Genomic DNA, 22,669 nt, shown 5'->3' on the forward strand with positions numbered 1-22,669 from the left:
ACCATAAGCATTCAAAATGTGGGATTTTTTCAGTGTGTGAACCTCAGCAGAGGTATGGTCCATACAGTTCACAGATACCACCATGGCACAAAATAAGTATCTAAATGATAAAAGCAGAAAAAAAAAAAAAGATAAAAAAGTTGAATGACACTTCACGTCCCGCATCTGCAAGCAAATCCCCTTCCAGTTTTCCTATGATTAAAATGTTTTTCTCTTCCCAGTTGCTGTGGGAAAGCCCTGCACAAACAGGGGAAAGTGACTAACTGGGAAGCAGTGAAGCAGATGAGACACGACGTGCTGTCAAACACATACAATAAAGAAAGGCAGAGAAAAAATGTTTTTCCTAATTTACTTTACAATTAGAGCATCTTTTATTTGCAGCTACAACTGGTATAACTTTTTCAGGTAGTAATCAACATAAATATGTGACATTAAGGCCAAAACAGTATAGGGAAAATTGTCGTGGTTTAACCCCAGCCAGCAACCAAACACCACGCAGCCGCCCACTCACTCCCCCCCACCCAGTGGGATGGGGGAGAAAATCGGGAAAAGAAGCAACACCTGTGGGCTGAGACAAGAACGGTTCAATAGAACAGAAAAGAAGAAACCAATAATGATAATGACAACACTAACAAAATGACAACAGCAACAATGAAAGGATTGGAATGCACAAACGATGCGCAGCGCAACTGCTCGCCACCCGCCGACCGACACCCAGCCAGTCCCCGAGCGGCGAATCCCTGCCCCCACTTCCCCGTTCCTATACTGGATGGGACGCCACATGGTATGGAATACACCGTTGGCCAGTTTGGGTCAGGTGCCCTGGCTGTGTCCTGTGCCAACTCCTTGTGCCCCTCCAGCTTTCTCGCTGGCTGGGCATGAGAAGCTGAAAAATCCTTGACTTTAGTCTAAACACTACTGAGCAACAACTGAAAACATCAGTGTTATCAACATTCTTCACTCTGAACTCAAAACATAGCACTGTACCAGCTACTAGGAAGACAGTTAACTCTATCCCAGCTGAAACCAGGACAAAAATAAAATAGGATCAGAAGTGATAAATCAGGGGCAAATTTCACATAATTCAGAAGTTTTCCTTGTTTAGAAAAGCAAAAATGCATGTCTGAACATTTTACTGACTTTCTTACATCTGCATGTCCATGCTGAGTGTGGTTCAAATGCAGCCTCCTCTCATGCTCTGCTCCAACACGTCCAAGTCCCCCAGACTGGGGGCAGACTGAAAGAGCACAGTAATCTCTGAACTAGAAAGGCCTTACATAAACTTCAGCACTGGATCCTTCTGCATGTAAGTCTATGCATCGCCACTCAATATAGAAATGCTGACTTTTATCAGCAGCAGAAGTGACTTTCCTAATTTTTGAAAAGTTGGAATTGGTTTCTCTTTTATTCCAGCCGCTGCCTGTATCTGGAACTGGAAAAAGCAGGAAAACCACCGCTGGAGAACATTTAGGTTGTGTCAGATATCATCACCTGGGTGTGATCAAAAAGGAGAGTTCTGTCATTAGTAAAAGATGTCAAATATTGTGTGTGTGGGCATGGCTGTGCTTTGCTACACACAAGGAAAAGAAATGCATTTTTCCAAAATCTGTAGCATGCCAGAAGAAGTTGCCACTAGCCGTTTCACTCTGGCTGAAGGAACGCACGCCTGTGCTGTGCTTTGTCAAACTGACTAACAGCAAGTTTCTGAAAGGAAATAAAAATCTTTATTTTTCAGAGCCTGGACAGCTCGCAATTCCAATGCAAGAAGATGAGAGTTCAGGGGCTTGAGCAGACAAGCAGATGAGAAATCTTATGTAGACTACAGAGAATGGAAACTTTTGAAAGGAAATAGACCAAATAGTGTATTTTAAAGTACAAAGTTAAAAGATAACAGTGTGCAGAGACACACAGCAGGACTTAGATGTACTCATCATCTATCGGCTGCACTATGCTTCCGTGAATGGCAATGCCTCCTGCCAACTTCAAAACACAGTGGGAGCTGCTGCCCCCAGGATTCCTCTTTGGGAGCTCTTGCCCCACGCACAGCCTGCCTGTGGGCCACCTCGGCACCCATGCCAGCCGTACACAGTGGACCACCCAGATGTACCTCTGCCCTGAGGAGCTGGAGCTCTGCAATCCCACCTCTTCCTCCTCCACTCCAAATCATTCGCAAAACAAACCTGAGAGGCTCCAGCAGCAGGGTACCGCTTGAGTGCAACAAATACAGAGGAAGAAACATCTCCAGTTGATGTGCTCTGCATTAGGTTTTATTTTGGCAAGCACTGCCTTTCTGACAGTCCCAGCTGGAGAGATAGTGAGCACACACCAGAATTCACCACTGTGGTCAAACCAGACCAAAGACACTGAATTTGGAAGTGTTCACGGTAGAGCAGTGCTTGCACAGACTCATCCAGCGCAGAGACCAAGGCAAGAGACAGGTTAAGAGCAGCTCACCAGCACAAGTACCTATGAAAGGTGAAAACATTGCCTCCCTCTGATCATCCTTTCTCCTGCCTCTGCCCTCCAGAAGCACTTGAAAGAATGTTTCCTCTAACAAACCTGGCCCTGCGCTGCACAGAGGAGTTCCCATGCTCCGACTGGAGCTAAGGATGGCTTTGTTAGCAGCTGCATGGGTGAGAACCCACAGCCAAACCTTCTCCCCTGGTCCATGGCGAGCTGCAGCAGAGGCTGGTTCTCTCCAGCAGATGTGTCCGTCACAAGAAGGACACTGCTCTGCTAAGGTACATACATGTATGATTTCAATTTTCTTCCTGCAGCACAATACTAGAAAACTGTTTCGGCTTTGAGAGTCCATTCATTTTACCACCACACTCACTACGCTGCTGCTAAGGTACGCAAGTATTTCTGACACAGCAACATACTATTTGCTTGCAAAGACCATCTTCATATGCATATATTACATGCTTATTAATATATTTGTTTGTATTTATTATTTTAAGATATTGTTTATTATATCGTATTTAAAATCTAGAAAGGTCCCAGAGTAACACCACCCTGTGAAATGCAAAAGAACCAAAGTACTTTACAAAAATAAACTACCACATAACACAGAAGGTCTCACTGCCTAACAGAAGCACAAACCCCAGAGCTGTTGGCCACCACAGAACACCACGACCAAGCCTCAGCTGTGCAACGGCACGGACCATGTCTCACTAAAACCACAGGGGGTTAATGCAGCAGATCCATGCTCCCAAACCTGGGCGAGGGCCAGGACACTGGGACTGATCCACCACAGCTCCTGCAGAAAGACATGGTGACCTTTAGCCAGAACCTCAGTTTTACCTTCACCCCAAAAAGAAACCTCCAGCCTCTCCATACCATGGCTGATCAGAGAGAACGGTCACTTTTTATAGCGCCAAATTCTTTTTTAGACATTTCCCTTGCAAACTATTCAGCTTGAGGTACCCGGCAGGCTTGCTGGCACGAGCGGGCAGGCCTGCAGGCAAGGGATAGGTTTAGAGACGAGAACGATCCAGGAAGCATCAGCAACACACTTCAATGTTTCTCCGTGTCTCAAGAACAACCTCGGCCTTGAGATGGCAGGCGGACACCTCCAGCACCAGAGCAAGAGTCCTGCCCGTCAGTTTTTCTGCCCCTTTGGAATGTGGGTAAATTACTGCTGGTCTGGTTAAGGACCACGAAACAGGAGGTACAGAACAGCCTCACTTAAATCCCAGGCAAACCCACGGGTTATCTCTCAACAGTTGTTAGTGTAGCAAGAAAGACAAATCTGCCTTGCATCCCTAAAAGGCAGCAACTCTTCTCTCCAGGCCTGGCCCCACTGTTGCATATAAAATTCCAAGTAATGATTTACCCTGCCCCCAACTCATGCTCTGGGAATTTCCTGTTCTTCCCCTCCTCCTCCTCCTTTTCTTCCCCCTGGAAAGCCGCTCACATCTGTACTTCATCAGCTGAAGCTGGAAACTTAATGAAGACCAGACGCAGCAACAGTGTGAGCCGAGCCATGGGAATGTGCTCCCCAGGGAGCGACACCTCCCCATGACGCGCACAAATGAATGATCGATCTGCTGCACCCCAAACTCCCCAGGCTCCAGGCCACATCAACAGCATTATGGATTTGGAAAGCAAACTTTGACGCCTCTTAAGACTGGGCACCAGTTTTACCACATATTTGATGAAAAAGTTTTTCTTCCTTTCTATCTGATCTTTTGCATCTGTTTTTCTATGAAACTATGTTTATAGCATCTAACAGTCTGATTTTACAAACTCTTCTGTTCCTATATATTTTTCATTGCCCATTTTGCATGAAAGTTTAAAGAAAAAATCCAGTGAATGGAGTATTATTTAGATGTGCTAGAGATTTATATGTCTGAAGCACCTCACTACAAAATCTCTCTCCCTATATTTAATGGAGTATATTTGGAAAATGAACATATGTTCCATCTCTTGCCTCTAAATACCTTGATCAGGAGGAAAAAAAGAATCTCTCTTTCCTATTTGGGCCCCAGTTCGTTGAACAGGACCCTGAGTATTCTGCTTTAAAAGACTACTGTATAATGCAAAGGAAAATACTAATGTAAGGTATATCTATAACACTAATATCAGATGTAGTATCTATAACACTATATTATATATAATAATATACTATTACATCCCTATAACATTCTATTATAGATAATATATCATAATATATTATTATGTCCCTAATGCATACATCTACCTGGAGTGGGTGGGTGTCCCCTTGTGCCTCAGGCACAGCCTGGGCTGTCAGAAATGGAAATAAATCCAGCAAGTGGGAGAGCTTTTGCTGACCCAACGGTGGGGACAAGGAAGCTTCGCTTCCCTATCACAGAACGAACCATACAAGAAATTCAAAGCAGATTCTCAGCAGCTCGGCCAACTGGGACCACAGTGGATGAACCGTTCTGGTGTGAAGGGTTTGCTACTAGACCTACTCTAACGTAAGCGGAGTCCGGGCTGGCCTGGACAAACACTGCCGGGCACTGGGCACCACCCTTCCCCAGCCTCCCCCCACTGCCTACGTGCTGCTCGGGGGTGTTTTCTATGCAAAGGAAAAGGATGGGACAAAGCAGGTGCTGCTTCCTAAGGAAAATTAGCAACATCTATTACTATTTTTCAAATGTTAATCCCTTGCCTGGATTTCGGTAACTTAAAGTTGCATGTTCCAACCCCTGAAAAAACATGTTAGAATAATGTCATCTGGCTGAAATGTACAACGGTGGGTGACTCTGACCAGGTAACTCATTTATGATCAACTTTACATACACGTGACTTGATAGACTGGTCATAGGATAAAAGCATCATGCTGTGGACCGTAACAGCTACAGAGGGCTTGGACATGGTCAAATGAGACAAATGACGTGACACCTAAGGTTAGCAGGCATGAAAAGCTGATAGTTTAGAAGACTATGTAAAATTTTAAACACATCTATAAAGACAGACACTGATCTTATCTTCAAACCACTGCAAAATAAAGAGAGAGTTAAAATGTCAAAATTGCTGGCTTATTGTCTGTTCTCCTCTAACCTGGAAAAAACTTGGGACTTGAAAAAATGATGCTTTATCTGATGTAGCTAAATTACATTAGATGCTTTTAAAATGCATACTGGATTCTGGTTATGCCTGTTCAGTGGGACTAAAAGATAACAAGGAACTAAATAACGTATGAAAACTTGCAACAATTCAATGAGATTCTTGATAGTGTTAATCATATTAAATGAGTCCTTCTCTGAGAAATACGTCGGGCATTTTTCATGTATGATCAAAACATTGAAAGCTGTCTAGATTATTCCTAAAAACTCTCCCCTGGCAGAAGCAGAGTATTTGATAAAGCAACAAAAGCTTTACAGAATATTATCTATAATACCATATGAAATAGATAGCTTTGTTCCAAACTTATCCTGATAATATCAACACCAAGCTAATGTTCAGTGTGGATTGTATCAAACAAAACTCTCGTGTCCTAAGGAATGCAGTAAGTACTGCAATTGAATATACTTCTGCACATTTTTCAGTAGTGTCCATTAAGGTGTTTTGGGGTGTTTTTTTTAAGGATCAGAAGGATTCCTGGACTGTTTTGTATTGGAAGCACAAGACCTCTGAGTGGAGATAGAGAATGTCACTGACTGTGAATGCACCAACAAGAACCATTTGATTAAAACTGTAACAAAAATGAATAAGTGAACCATTTTGGTATGAGCAGACTAGGAAAATTTACCAGATCTTTGCAAAACTCATTTAATTTTGACTTGTTGTGATCTACTCATTTGGGTAATTCCCCAATTTTACATCTTTAGATATTGATATTAACTGAATAGAATGATGCAAAGCCATTTGCCTATTAAAAAATAATAGAAAAAAGATTATGCCCTGCATAAACAACTGTAAATAGAATTTATTAGGTAGTAAATGGACAAATGCAGTACAGAAACAACTAGTTATCTGATATGATCTAAATTATTGAGAATCTGAAAGTAAAATCACATTTACGTAACTGATTTCTCACCCCGAAAGACCCAAAATGCTTTATAAGCTGCTGTGCAAATTGTATGCAGTAATGTAACCTACCACTGAGCAGAACCACTCTCTAGCAGGGAACAAACAATTAGCAAACAGCTACTTCCAGACAAGAACATCCATCAGAAATTTTGCCATGGGAAAAAAAGTGATCATGTGCTTGCTGAATTACGGCATCCAACAGCAATTACTACTGCCTTACATTGCGCTTCAGATACTCTCTGTACTGGTGTGTTATCTGGGCGGGCTGAAGACCGCAGCGCTGCTGTCCTTTCTGCTCTGTGAGCCATGACCGGGGCTCCCAGAAAAATTTCATCATCACAGAAACTGAAAGTCCCAAATCATTTGTGATGTGGCAGTCCCCATCAACAGAGAGACCATACGGACTTAAAATTATGCAGCCTCTTTAGAGATGACCACCTCACCATAGCTAGAGGGATGCAGCATCTGATCTAAGGCCAGCTTTGTCACCAGCCCCAGCACCACCTCCTGTGTTTTATGTGGCAGTGAACTGATCCACTTGACTCATCTCCATCCGTTCCCAGCTGCAACTCACTACATAGCCACCCACCCATCTGCGGCAACAAGAGGCAATCTGGGAGAAAGACATTTACTTTTTTCCGCCGGGAAAGCTGCCTTAAATGCAAACTCATTGACTTTCATGGATTTGCACATGTAACATGAAGAATTGCTCAAGTATCATATATCCCAAACCACAAACTAATGCCATGATGTTTAGATGACCTGGTCCCTTTGATGCTCAAAGACAAGTATGACTTAGGAAGGATATGATTTATTTTTAATGTTGATGGAATTAAAAAAAGAGGTTGAATATTCTCACACCAAATAACTGGTGTGGAAAGAGGAAGAGATGTGACTAAGTTTTAAATGATTAGACTGATTTGTCCAGCCTTTGCAAAATACAATTGCTATTTTTTTTTACAGGTAACATGCAAAGAAAGTTTGTGCCCTTGTGAAAATACATGCTTAGATTTCCACAAATCACAAAAATCAAAGACAGGAGGGGGCAGAAGCAGGTGTGTGATCGGGTAGAAGAGATTTTTCCCTAAAGGTAAATCTCTCCTGGCATTATCTGCATATGAACATGACCTGCCTTGCCGCTGAATCACAGCCTTAAAATAGTAACAAATAATCCATGGGTTATAAAATATGAAAATATAGTCAATGCTGTTAGGAAATTTCTTTGAAGAATGGCAGAACACCAGTGTGTTATTTATATTGAAACTTCTAAAATCAGAGATGTATAGAAACATGACCAATTGCAGGAAAGAAAGAAACCAAAGATGTTGTACTGCTGTCAAAGTATGAATATGCTCAAAGTACCTAAAGCTTAATCCATTTAAGGATTAAAAATGAGCCAAGCGCACAAAGAAGGGGTGAAATCATAGCCAGATTTGTACATTCAATTCCAATAGCTGAAAACTAATTATAGGGGCATATGAACTTCATTGAAATATTTTCCACTCCTCTCAGCCACAAGTCTTAGAAAATAAAACGTTGCCTTTCAAAAAATTTCCAACCAGTTTGTCTACGTGTATTGGGTTAGTGTGGATTTGTTGACTAAGGGCAAAGTAACTTAGCTGGTAAGACAGAACTGCTATAAATCAGTTTCTAACCTAGTTTTATTAACTACACTAATGTGAATTCTTGTGCCAACATCTCAGGTGGAGTCAGTGCAGCGCGGCTGCGCCTGGTGATGCAGGTACTCTGCCACGACTTCTCGCTACTCCCTCTCCAGGCTGTGGACAAGAATGTCACACCTTCATTTCACAATATACTATTTAATACTACACCTTGTACAGTATTTTTTCAGCCTAAAGAATTTTGACAGGCTCAGCTCAAGGAAGGGCATAACCACAGGCGATAATGCCCAGAGGAGCAGGGGAGGCCGGCAGCAACAGCAGGGCAATACCTGCCAGGGCTGTCTGCCCTCGGCCCTGGCCCTGCGGCAGGACTTGGGCAGCCCATGGAAACAGCAAACAGCCATTTGGAGAGTGGGTCTCTGAAAAAGCCCTCTGGAAACATCCATGTTCAGGGACAGTTTGAAATGTCCTCAACAACTCTTTTTTAATCTGTTTATTAAAGCTGCTTTCCTTGCAGTTTTTGCAGCACCAGCACTGTGGTCCTGGCTTGCTGTATGGTAGTCGATTCTGTACTGGATTGTGAACAGAGGCATTATATTAAGGAACTTGCAGAAGCTTTTCCATCCTCTGGCCACTGAAGGGAGGTGGCCAGCCTTCTCAGAGGCACTGCAGAGCTACCAGCGTTGACAGCACACCAGAACGTGGGGCTCAGGGCTGTGCCAGCCCTGCACAGTTGCAATGCAGAGATTTTCAACTTCATTCACGTCGTAACACTTCCAACTGCCTTTTCAGACACCCTCAAATTCTTTTTTTTTACCAGGTTGAGAACCTCGAGTTTTTGCATTTTCTATTTATCTGCCATGCTCCCTTCTAGGGTTGCAGAGAGGAAGGGGGACATCAGTGCCCCCTCCCCCCCCCCCGCTTTCGTCATGCTGTTCAACAGCAAACCTCAATATTGTTTTGCTTTTAGTAAAAAGCATTTCAAAATCCCTCTCCTCAATCCGTTTCTGCAGAGCTGATGTTCGGAGGGTCGAGGCTGGGGACTTCTTTTTTCCCCTTTAAAGAGGACCTCTGAGGTGCTCCCTGGGCTCCCCTGCGATGCGCAGCCCCATCCTCGCAGCCCTGCTTTGTGCTGCTGGGAGGGTAGGAGGAGTGAGACGGGGAGGGGGGCTCGCCGAGGGGAGGAGGTACAACTTTAGAAGTCTCCATAGTCTTTTCCTTTCAGGAAACACATCCTGTTAATGTTTGACTGCTGTGGCAGTGGCTCTGTTTGTTGCAGTCGACTACGCCCAGAGGCTCACCAAAACCAGCCACAAAAACAGCCATTTCCTCTTCGTGGAGAGGTGGGGGGGGCCTTTTCCTCACAGCAGTGGCTGTTCTCCGGTCCCTGCACTCGCAGCTCGGATCTTCAGAGAGGGACACAGCAAAGCAAACTCCTTGAGATACTCCAAACTTGCAGAGCTCCTTTGGGATGACAGCATTCACCTCCAGCTCAGCTTGGCTTTGAGAGAATGACATTTGTCACGGTTTGTGGGATATTCTGAAGTTTGCATCCAAAAAAAAAAGCTTTCGGAGTGGCGCTGGTTGCCTCGGAGGACCCGGCGCGCTTGGCACACTGCTGGCAAGCATCCCCGCCTCTGCGCTGGCAGCAGCTCAGGCTCTCCAGCCTCGAGACTGGATTCTTTCTGGTTTCACCTCGTCTCACAAGGAATGGACCTCCCTATCGTTCAGTTCATCACAGGACTGGCATTACTTATCAAAGTGCAAGAAGGTGGATAAGCCAAAGCTGGGAAGGACCTAAAAAAGCTTGTGTTCTTATTTTATGGAATTCTACCTACCTCACAAAATTCTCATTTCCTTGATCAGAAACACCTCTGGAGTTGACTTTGAGAATGAACGGTGATGTCCTCTAGCCACTCGTAACACCCTAGGGAAGCTGCCTCTGTTTCAAGTCCAATTTCAATGTGCTGCAGCTGATTGAGACCTCGTGTCTTCTGCAAACAGAGACTGGCAGCAAGCTGACAGTCAGATATGACTGTCCAGAAACTGGTAGCCACAGCTGTGTTGGTAGCCCTGGTCTCACTCATTCTTAACAACGCAGCTGCCTTTACTCCCAACTGGGTATACCAGACCCTAGAGGACGGGCGTAAGCGCAGCGTGGGGCTCTGGAAGATGTGCTGGCTGGCAGAAAAGAGCAGAGGAGGTGCAAGCACGAGTGCCAGGCATGGGCAAGGGGAGGAGCGCGAGTGTGAAGCCCTGGGCTGGGGTTCAGAGTCAGCTGGGTTCCAGGAGTCACGCAGTACTGTCAAACGTAAGTTCAACTTCTTGTCTTCTCTGCTTATGCTATGTCGTGACAGATGCAGTGTACAAGGTCCCCAGGGAATTTAGAGCCTAGCAGAGCATCCTGAAATCATTAACTGTCTGATTCCAAACATTTCTTAACATTCATCCCTGAATAAATTAATTTGGGAAAACAAGAATAATTATGTCCACCAGTGATGAACTAAACTCCTCCTCCTCCCACCCCAAAAGCAGTAATCTATATTGTGCTGTCTAGTTTGTACAGCGTATGGAACAAGGTACTTTGAAAAAATAATCTGTGAAGTGTAAGTCTAAGCTTTCAAACATCTCGCTTTTCCCTCTTGGGTTCCTGCTATAAGCATATCCCTTCCTGCTCAATACACTAAATCCCAACCACAGTTGCTCTGAATACCATAAAATTAAAAAAAACCTAAAGAAAGTATTCAGATGCCATGCAAAGTTATTTCTCCCTTCTGTTTACTTTTGTTGGAAGTGCCAGGAGCGGAAAAGACAGAACTAGTTTTGGTAAAAACATGTAAAATTGAGATAGGCCTTAATGTATGCAACTATTCTTCTTGGTGAAAAAAACACAATTAGCATACTACTTGGAGAACATGAAAATCATTAAGCATGATGTATTTCTCATTTTGCAAATTCACAGACTCATGGGATCTAAAGAATGCATATAGCTTAAACTGAGCTAGTTAAATTTTTTGATAAGATGAAACCTGTAAGCCAATGTTGAGAATTATAAAGCTGAATAATAAAAAAGTGCACCTTACTTATCACATTCATAACATTAACGATGCAAGCCTGCTCTCATTAAGAAACTAGAGCAGAACTGTGCTTGGAATACCTGCGGTCATCTCGGACACCACGGCTGTGACCACAGCTAACCCAGTGCCAAGAGGTTTACTCCACTGCAAGCCTCTGCTGGTTTCCAGGCAGGCACCTGAGCAAGCTGTTAAGAGACGAGGGCTGTGAGCGGCAGTGCCTCGGGGCTGTTCGTTCCGCCAAATCAATGCTTGAACTGCATCCTTCAAGGAATTGAATTTAACAGAACAAATATCTATAAAGTTCATGCCTTGACAGACACTAGGGTTTTCCAGAGATTTTAACACTGCTCATGAACAGCTCTGGTGCCTCTGAAGGACAGTGGTATTAGTAACGTAAGTGATTTCAGATACATTTTTTTTCATGGTTTGAAATGTGGAGAAAGCAAAATGCTCTGCTCCTCCTCAAAGTCTCTCATATCCTTCTGGAGACGAAAACAAAGAAATATGAGAGGAATTTCTTTTAAAAAAATGCTTTAATGTGGACCCATTCCATATCATGTTTTCCAACAAAATTGTGCAGTAACATTTTTTGCACATTTGCTAATGTTAAACCTGCATAAATCACAAACTGAAAACTTTGAAACTAGCCCTAAACCTAACTTTCAATTCTTTTTTAACTGAAAGAACTTTTGTAATGACAAATAATTATAAAAAGGATTAGACTGTTGAGAAATTTCCTTGATGTGTATCTGCAACTTCATCACTGGCATCACTGCTCCAATTAATATTTATAAGCCATGTTCTAACTTGAAAAACATGCATACCATTCATGAATTTTAAAAGTACATGTTCTATATTCAACAGCTCCTGCATATTGAATTTGGCTCCTGCAGCATTTTAAACGCACAAACTTGCATTTCTTGCTGTGCACAGGTCAGAAGATGGGTGGTGCTATAAAGATTGGCACAGATATATCAGTTTCATAGCAGAATTGTATGGGCAGCAACTTCCTACATAAAAAAGCAGCAAAATGTGATAGAAAATTTTAAAATTTCAGAGTAATAATTATAGCATGATCAAGTCCCCAGAAGAATTCTCTAACAAACAATCTTAAAAATTCTCATTTAAAGGAGGACTTTGAAGCCAAATGACTCAATTTGTGAGGAATAAAGCATCCATTCACTATTTAATCTGGAAGGAAATAGTAAGCAACAGGCCAATTCTGAATCTTTATAAAGCATTTAAAAGAAAAAATCTCACCTCTGCAGCTGTGCCATGACAAACTAAGGAGGAAACAAATCTGTTGCACATATTTTTAAGACAAATATGTTTCCATGGATTGTACACAATATGAGCCTGATTCTGCATCCATCTTCTTGTCATTTTAAAGAATTTATCTAATAAAAACCACATGTTATTTTAGTAATATATATGGCAATCTTCATCTGTCAGCTGTAGATAAATCACAAACGTGTCTGTGTGTATATGTGTACATACATATAAAAAATAACTTTCTGAACAAATAAATTCCTTCCTTGATGATAGGAGTTAACATGTAGTTTTTTGGATGCCATTGGTAGAACAATAAATAGAAAATATGTTCTTCCAATAGCAATGCAAAAAAGGCCACAATCCTACAAGTTAGTTATCTCACAGTTCAACAGAAAAACTGTAAAATGTTTGAGAATTTGCTTTTCCATATACTGATGGCTTCTGTAAAATGACTATGTAAATAACAGCCAACTAAATGCACTACTATAAGCAGGTTTGCTCACTGACAGAGAGAAGCACATTCTTAAAACCTTTTTTTCACTGACTTTCACTGCGTGCTCTTTCTCCCATTGAAATCATTGGCAAAGCACCTTCTCAGGGGACACAATAAAGTTGGGGTGGGTTTTTTTTCCCCTCATCATGTACACAGCTCAAGCAAAATGATTTTCAAAAACATTATGGAAGTAGCTCATTGTGTCAGGACTTGCATGTGCTTAAACTAAAAATAAACTACAGCAAATTGAAACAAATAATAATTGAAGTTTTGCATATTTTGAGTAAAATTCATAGTAACTGATCTGTCAAAAGATTGTGCACAGAATGAACAGAAAAAGTCAACGTGATGGAGCGTGTCTGCCAAAAGCCTCTCTGGAAGCACAGAGTCAAATTCCATACCAAATACCTCTCTGATCCAATTCCCCACTAACAGGACATCTGTGTGAATTATTTCACCATAACACAAACCACTGGAGCAAGAGGAAAACTAAGGTGTTTTGCATTCAAATCCTATGATGTAAACACCACATCAAAGATATTAAAGTGTCGGTAAAGGACCACTGGTATAAATACCAAGTGACATAAAAGACATGGGGAGATTACAGATGCTGCAGCAAAGAGACGCTGTGACCAAAAAAAAAGACTAGAAATAGGAAAAAAAATCCAGGGACAGGAGTAAATGATATTAAAAATATTATATGGGGACAAAGCATCTCAATGTGAACTATTTCAACAAGGCACAACACAAGAAACGTGGATGACTTTGGTCCTAGGGGAAAGCACCTCAACTCTGTTCTTCAAGCTCAAGCCTCACTGCTCCTGGAAGGGAGAGATCTCAGGCCCTTCCATTTGTCTTTATCCACTTCTTTCTTTCTCTCCTTCTCGCTGTGCACTCCTGCACCCTTCTTTCAACCATCTGTGATGCTAAAAAGCTTATGTGAGACAGTTCAAATGACTAACAGCAAGAAAATACCCAGGTTTGGAGTGGAAGGTTTGGGCAGCAGGATAGGATGGGGTTTTTGCATGGTTGTTTTTCTGTTGGATTAACCGGTGGTATCAGGAGTCCAACAAGTACTGCTTCTAGCACGAGCTCAGTGATGGCGAGTGTGATGATGGGTGAGATAGCTGCCTTTTAGTGGCAACAAACTACCAGATCTGAAATCTTTGCTTATGCTGAGAATCAGAGCCCAGTTATGAGGACACCAATCAAAGTTTTTCTAACATGGACAAACCACTAGGCAATACAAACTTAAAGGCTTCACCGAGAACCCAGATGGCACATCCCCTCTTCAAAACACTTTAACAAAACCTAGCCAGGTAGCTTCACTCTCCTGTCATCTGAGTGAGGGCAAAGAAATTTGCCAAAGGTTATGGACATGAAGTTTCAGAGCTGTTGCAAAATTTGGGAAGATTATGCTATTGTCTACATCTCTTAACCCTTCAAAAAAAGACCATATATAGTAGAAGCATACACGTAGTAAGATCTTGGGTAAGACAGCGTGTCTGGAGTACTCAGTACTCAGCTTTGTGCCCACCTGATGCACGAGCAGACACAGCATACCAAGCAATGCAGCATCACGCAGGGACACACAAGCTACCTCAAGTAGCGAGAACACGCAGCTACACCACCAGTGATGCCCTCTCAGAGCAAACCAGACCTACTCAAAGCCACCGTTACCTATGTCCTGGCCAGTAATACTGCATTGCACTGTGTGAACACACCAGATTACTTGGAGTCAGCTTAGATATTTTTAACCACACTGCGCGGTACAAATATGCCCTTAAGCCCTACTGTGCTACAAGGCTATCTCTGGGTGGACAGATGGAGCTGATTTATTCATTAGCCAAGGTCACAGTCTGTCCCTTTTTGTCTAAAGAACATTATGAACAATGTGGAGACGCAGGAATAGGGAGGGGTTTAAAAAGATCTAAAAACTTTGCTCGGTTCTTCGGGGCTCCAGAAGACGTAACGAAAATCCCAACAGTGGGAAGCGTATATCAACTACAGATGCCCAGAGCAAGATAGCTCTCATTAATTGTAGTTCTTACAAGGAAGTAAAACCAGTGCCAGGGACAGTCACGGTATCATGAGCGCCTACGTGACTGCCATAGGGACCAAATATGAACACCTGTTCAGCCTAAATGTATGATTTATGCAAACACATGTACACTATGAAATACAGCAGTTAAGGCAGGATGCTGCTCCGTGTGGGAATAAGGAGCTGACGTTTGCTTGCAGAAGCACCAGTTCACCTGAGTGCCAGTGTCCACTGTATTTACACAAATTTCCAATGTCCACAAAGTTCTCTGAAATTTGGCTGTATGGAAGCCAGGCTGAGTCAAGCAGCTGAGCATGTTGTAAACACACGTAACGTTTTCAATATATACAGATCAAGAAAGGAGGCCCACTGCATTTGGAGAAGACAGGAACTACCATCAGATTTAAAAAAGCCCAAAACCTTACTATACGCATGGTTGCCTGGTAAATTGCTCAGGCTGTTACACAGAGATGGCGGCAGTGCAGACAGCTGGCAGCTCAGGGCTTGTGATTCCCCCTCCTAACATCTGCAATATGATCAATATTTAAATAAGTGAAATTACTAATTTAATGATAGAGGCCAATATGCAATCTTTCTGGAGGTGAATTGTAAGACGTCTGGCTCTTCAAATTAGAGTGAATGCTCATTTTAATGTGGATTTTACTATGCTGTGTACTTATTTTGGAAAAGTTCAAAACTTTTGGGGATCCAGGATAGGAAAATGAACCTAATATGTGTTTCAATACAGTACCTTCACATGTGTTGCAAGAAATATTATCAGAGAAATCAATGTTTGATTACTCTCACTATTGAGACTTTGAATTCAGTTAAAGCATTAAGAGTGAAAACGGCTATGGAGCTTTTGAAAATTTCAGATTAAATGCATTTGTTACAGCCACCAACAAGAATACCCTACTGATGTTTATAAACAGGCAAACCATAACATGTAGACAACTAACATCTCAACAGGAACTATGTAACAGCCTTGTCTGTTAAAATTGATCACTGTGTAGAATTGGTCTTAATGTTGAGTTTGAAAGGTGCCCACCATTTAACCATAAGCACTTGTTCATGTTGAAAATAGTTGATGTAGCTATGTCTTCACTCCAAAAGTAACTACTGAAGCTGTTAAAAAAACAACCAACCAACCACACTCTTCTTCTCTCCCTAAACAAGATCTGTATGCTTTTCAAACTAAATAATCAGATATGAAGTTTCACGCTCAGATGAGCTCAATCATAAAGTTCCAAAATTCCTAAAGGGATGGAAGATTTCACCAGTTTCTCACATCAGAACATTCTTTTAATTATGCCAAAATAGATTGGATTCCCCCCCTCCCTTTTAAAAAAATTATTATTTTTATGTGAAAAAGCACAAATTGCATACTTTACAAAGCTACGCAGGAGATGAAACCAAGCAAAATAAGTGACCGTTCTCATTTTTAAGATATCCATCCAGCAACAGAACATATTGAGGACTTGTAGCTGAAAGCTATATGGCTGCTTATGGAGATTTAAAAAGAAAAGAGAGAGGGAGACACTTTCCTTTTGAGGATAAAGTCCTGTCCTTACAATAAGACATGCAAACAACATCCTCATGTGGAAAGGACAAACTGATGAAGAAAAAACTAGATTCAGATCTGTTTCATTTTTCAGAAATTATTGTATATTCAGACCATCAAAATATATCTGTATCAAAGAGGCAGTGCTTTAATTAGATCTTCCCACAGTCTCAGTTAAATAGTCAGGCAAAGGTGCACTTAGATACTGCCAGCATTTGTTTTAGTTTGTTTCACAAATACCGTTAAAGTGTTTCAATGTATTTCCTAATTCATACTCTAAAAAACAGCTCAAGAGGTTAACAACATAAATACCACAAATTTAAATCAGCAGAAGGAATGAAATGTGCAAAGACTTCATTAATAGAGCAGAAGTTTGGGAGGCATAGCATGATGCTGACTGTCAATGAATAATTACAGTGATTCTATTTATTGTCCTTATCATCTCTTAACTATTTTAACAGTAAGTGCTGAATCTCCTATGTCTACATTGTAAAAATGAAGCATAGTTGTACTTTGCATTTTCATAGTGCTCTTGATATTCAAGGCACAGCACATCTATCTTTGCTGACAATGCTGACATCCAAAACAAGAGGAACACACAATTAGTTGCCAAAAGTTTGGCTAAAGTAGATTTTTTTTAGAATTATAAAGAAGGGTTTCTTCTAAAATTATTTATTAATACAGAATTCAGTTCTCCAGGTTGGAACACAATTTCATTAACAGCAAGACTGTAAGTAAGAGTTAGCAGGACAGAAGTCAAATAGAGAGCCAGTCTGAACAGTACCACTTCAGCTTTTTTGCAAAGCACTATTTCATGTGTTGAATGGATCAGATCTCCCAGGAAAAAACAGTATAAGCCCATTTAGGTTAAAGTGTACTATTCTGGCTTTTCCCAATGTTTGGATGCTTGGCTTTGCATTTCTAAAGTCCCTATAACGTGGATTTTAAAAATTACTCCGAAAGGCTGAAAAAGTAGAACTCTGCTACACAAAACCACGCACTAAGCTCAACCTGAATCATGGGCAGGCTTCAAACCTTTAGGTTAATGCACAGGCATAGCTGTTACTTATTTTCCAAATGGCTTAGTAACTGGGGCAGGAATGAGAAGTGGAGCTCACTGGAGCCATGTAGCAAGGGCTCAGAGCTTGGATAGAACAAACTCTTTGCTCTCTGCTCTTGAGTGTCTGGTACCACAGTGGCTGGATGAACACATGCAAAGACTGTAGTCAGTACTGTGGCATATCCACTGCTCTGTGACAACAGAGCCATGATGTGATGAACATGCCTAGCGCTGCTGGGCTTTCAGAGGATTTAGTTGCCAGCTATGGTTCTGTTAAGGCAGTGTATACTAAGACTTATCAGACTACTTACTGGAGTAAGTATTAATAGAATAGCAGGAGATGTATTCCCGTATCTCAGGATAACACGTCAGCAAAATGATAGAATCACAGAATGGTTTGGGTTGGAAAGGACCTTAAAGATCATCTAGTTCGAACCCCCCTGCCATGATCAGGGACACCTTCCACTAGACCAGGTTGCTCAAAGCCCCATCCAACCTGGCCTTGAACACTGCCAGGGATGGGGCAGCCACCACTTCTCTGGGCAACCTGCACCAGTGCCTCACCACCCTCACAGTAAAGAACTTCTTCCTAATATGTAATCTAAATCTACCCTCTTTCAGTTTAAAACCCTTACCCCTTGTCCTATCACTACACTCCCTGATAAAAAGTCCCTCCCCATCTTTCCTGTAGGCCCCCTTTAAGTACTGGAAGGCCACAATAAGGTTTCTCTGGAACCTTCTCTTCTCCAGGCTGAACAACCCCAACTCTCTCAGCCTGTCTTCATAGGAGAGGTGCTCCAGCCCTCTGATCATCTTCGTGGCCCTCCTCTGGACTCACTCCAACAGGTCCATGTCCTTCTTACGTTGGAGGCCCCAGAGCTGAACGAGTACTCCAGGTAACACAGTACTCTAGGTGCCAAGTCAAGTTCCAGAGAAAAACAGTGTACTCAGAATCTTGTGATTATATTAGACAAAATCTAATTACTGATGTAGTTAGATTAAATTTTAACAGCAGAATATGATCTCAGCGTGCAGACAGCCAGCCCAAGAAGATGAAGTCCAGCAGTTACAAGCAACTGAAAATGGGTTCTTACAAAAATAAGTGAAGCAACTTAGGCATAAGAAGCATTACCAGTTCTATCCATAATTATTTAGAAATCTCTATTTCAGAAACACAACCATTCACCCTCCTTTCCAGAATAAAGTCACGTATGAACATGAAACATTTATGAAGACAATCAGGTACATCTCAGAATGTATACTCAATAATTCACTGAATAAGTAATCAATAAATAAACCCAAGAACCATAAAAAGGAAAGAGCACAGATAGAATACTTTTTTTTTAAATCCCTTTCACCGCAAACATAGCAACCATTGAATTCATCCTATAAAGTCTGCCTTTTTATATTGACAGTGAAAAAAGGTTAACAACTGAGTAATGTTTAAAAAGCAAGTCAATGATGAAAAGGTATTACACTCAGAACTCTAGCGGTTGGAATGATTTTTAAAATCAATACCCAAAAGGGTAACTTTTGGTTAAAAGAAAACTGAAGTTAAACACAACTAAAGTAGTTGTTTAACACCAAAACAATCAGTAGAAAGAAGGCAGCAAAATTCCTCAGGAGATTTAAAGTATGGATGAACTGATAGATGTAATCAACTTAGCAGCAGCCTAAAGGTGGTACTATCCTTCAGCTAAGCATAATTAATTCCTGCCCATCTAATTACAAAGTTTAAATAGCTTTTTTTTGATGTAACACATTTGGTGTTCCACAGTGGGGATACGATAACAGCATGCTCACAGTCAGCCCCTGCAGCTTAGATGACAGGCAGGAAATTGTGAAGCCACAGTGAGGTGTTCAGAGTCAGTACTGTCCCTATATAGTGAATAAATGTACGGTCACTAGACTCTTCCCAGGGCTGGTAACTTAGGAAGTTACAGAAACTGGACCTAAGTTTGCACTAAAATTTTGTTCACCAAAAGTGGTATTTCTCAGGGGAAGTTTTAGACAAATATTAAAGTATCTTGGGCCATTTAGTTTCCTTCATATGCACTCTGTGCTTTAATCAGTAAAAAGCTTAAATTGCCAGTTATGATTCTTTTTTCCCTTATATGCAGACAGAAAAGGGGAAGAAAACCTCACATTTTAAGCAATGAGCTTAATCTGATGTTTCAGTGAGATCATCCTTCCTCATTATCCCAAAACACTGCAAATTTCTCTCCAATATGACTAACCTACTTCTGCAAAGCACAAATAGTCCTGGGGCTATCATGGAACATAACAAAACAAAATTGCTGCTTGCAAATAACAAAATCAAATCAACATTTCTAATCCAGATGGATACATCTGGTCTAGGAAGTGAGCAAAACAACAAGGAATTTGAATTGGTCCCATCCCTGGAGTTTGGGTTTTGACCCTTGACGGATCACTGTGTTTTAAACAAAGCAGAATTCATTAGCCAGTACCCCCAGCTGTACAAGAGACCCAGCTGGATACCCTGTCCATGAATTAATTACTTCTCAGAGTAAACGGGGATCAAGATAGGCTTCCAGAAGGAAAAAGTCAGAGACTAGCATTTTATATTGATGAACAATATAATCTTGCTTATAGCAAAGTTTTGGAGCCATTCAGTGTTTACTGCTTTCCAATTCTCAACAACCAAGTTGCATCTTAAGGGAGGTGAAGGAAAGATAGGTGTAAAGCAGAGATATACTCTGGATTGCCCTCTCTCCTTCACCTATGTCTGACACACACTAAGGAATAAACACCTTCTGCGGCGTCCAGTTCTGTTCTGCTGTAAGCATCCACCTCTAGCTATAGGAAACCCCTTTCACAGTTAAACTTCAGGAGACAGGTGACATTAACAAGTTCAAAACAAAAAAGGTAGGACATCCAAAATACCTATGTCATGACAGTCTTAGACAATAGATTCTAGAAGGTAATGGTTAACACAAATGCCACCAGTAATTGTGCAGACATTATAATCATTACGAACCTCTTGTTTTACCAATTGTGGCTAACATAAATCATTCTGCAAAAGTTGGTGGAAGTCTGCAATGGCCACAGAAAGTTACAATGGGATCATGGATACTGTAAATGAAGCGGAAATGTTTGAAATGGTTGAACAGATGATCCTAAATTCATACTAATTATAAAGTCTATAGAAAACACATCAGAATGGACTGAAGATGGCTGCTGAGGAATTTCTGATTTACATATAATTTAAAACAGCAACAGGCAGAGTAAAGAGCACAAAGGTAAGCACTAAATTTCACAGCTTTTACAAAAACTATATTGCAGCCAATTTTATATGAGATGAGAAATATTTATTCCTGGATGGAACACTCATTCAAGCAGGAAAAGAGCTTTGTGGCCTGGCCTTCCTCAACATGATTTACACCTTCAATGTCTTTGGGTACAGGATCTGAAGAAATGCTTTGAATTTGCACACTCAATTCCCTTTCTTGATCAGTGTTGTCCAGTGGTTGTCCTCAATACAAGGAGGCCAGAGCTGCTTTCTGCAACTACCACCTTTTGGGGTGGTAGGTTTCATGTTGCAGCAGCTCAGCTTAGGGTTGTGTGTGTACAAAGTAGAATTACCATGTGCTGAGCTAACAACATGCAAAGTTACAATGGCTGTGAGTAAGAAAGCATAGGCATCTGCAGAGCGGCACTTTCAGGCTGAATACAATTAACAAGCTCTACTGCAAGAAGAATGGAGAGAGCTATACATTACTAAGTTTGATTTTTTCCCCTCTGAGGAAGAGGGATCATTACAATTCTAGAACAAAACCAAAAGATGACAGATCATACATTAAACCTGTTAGAATAAAACAACAATATTCTAATATGAAATATGGAAGGGTACTCAATTCTTGTAAAACCTTATTCCATAAAAAGAACTGGTGTCACATTTAATGAAATCATATGAGCTGCTTCCTCCTTATTCTACCTATCATCATCCTGTTGCGGTTCCAACCTGCACCATGTGCAACCTTCTTTTTGGTTAAAAGAAGCAGCTATGCGAAATATCAGTTGCATTTCTACAGCTCTCTGAACAAGGTAATGTATTAGGCAAATAAGCATCCCTAAGTCTGCAGTTCTTGCAAACAGCAGTAAAGATCATCAATGTTACACATCCAATGCTACTGCTCTCTCCAATTGCAAGAGAGGATAGCTATCATAGAACCATTATTTAAAGAGTAATTTATTACAAATTCTGTTGGAATTCAACTGAGTCACAGTCATAAACTTCCTATTTTTAGTATGCTAGATATAATATCATCTATGGCAAAGCAACAGAATTCATTATGGCTGTAAACCAACTATTTTTTTATTTTGACACTACAGATAGCTCTGTTGACAAATGAAAGTACTTTAATAATAATGGATGCAAGCCTGCTCTTTACTTAGTACATTTCTCATTTGAAAGTCATTAATATCTCTTCAGCAAGCATTGGTCCTCAAAGTATTACAGAAGTCCATTTAAGTGGAAAAACAGAAGAACACTCCAAATGCTCAAAGTTTTACTGGTATTTACAAAGCTCGGACATCTGAATATGATTCTGTTATCAGCCAACATGCCTCATGACCTGTAAGCATTCAACATGGCAAGAGATCTAAATGCTCCCAATGCTAGAAAGGACAACTGTGAAAGTTAAACACAAAACCTTTGAGCAAACTATTTTTTTGAGTGAAATAATTTTCCTCTCTGGTCAGAGATGAACTCACTAGGAAAACCCCAAAATACTTAGTATGTTATTTTCTTAACATTTTATTCAACATGAAAAAGTTTAATGGACTATGGTTCTTAACTAACTCTTTCAGATACAATACCATATTTTATTAAATTTTAATTAAATCGTGAGTTGTTATTTAGAACACTAGAAGATAAAGATGACCTATGAGGGGAAAACAAAGGGTAAACTCGTTTTTACGACTCACAAAAGTAGACCAGACTCAATGATTACCACAGTGATGTTTACTTTTGGTTGTTTATATCAAGTTTTGTTTTCTGCACTTCCTAGCAGTCTCCTTGG

General features: G+C 41.1%; 2 protein-coding genes across 3 annotated transcripts in view; one reads left to right on the forward strand and one right to left on the reverse strand.

Annotated features, from left to right (window-relative positions):
* Positions 1-22,669, reverse strand: part of IFT140 (intraflagellar transport 140) — an 86,385-nt gene that overhangs the window by 10,389 nt on the left and 53,327 nt on the right. The gene's annotated exons all lie outside the window — the stretch shown is intronic.
* Positions 9,353-22,669, forward strand: part of TMEM204 (transmembrane protein 204) — a 31,457-nt gene continuing 18,140 nt past the window's right edge. Inside the window, exon 1 of the mRNA XM_052772840.1 lies at positions 9,353-10,434. Coding sequence (XP_052628800.1) covers positions 10,155-10,434 — 280 coding nt within the window. The 5' untranslated portion in view covers positions 9,353-10,154. The remainder of the gene's footprint in view (positions 10,435-22,669) is intronic.

This window comes from Harpia harpyja, chromosome 21 (assembly GCF_026419915.1).
Source record: "Harpia harpyja isolate bHarHar1 chromosome 21, bHarHar1 primary haplotype, whole genome shotgun sequence".
Taxonomy (NCBI): Eukaryota; Metazoa; Chordata; class Aves; order Accipitriformes; family Accipitridae; genus Harpia; species Harpia harpyja.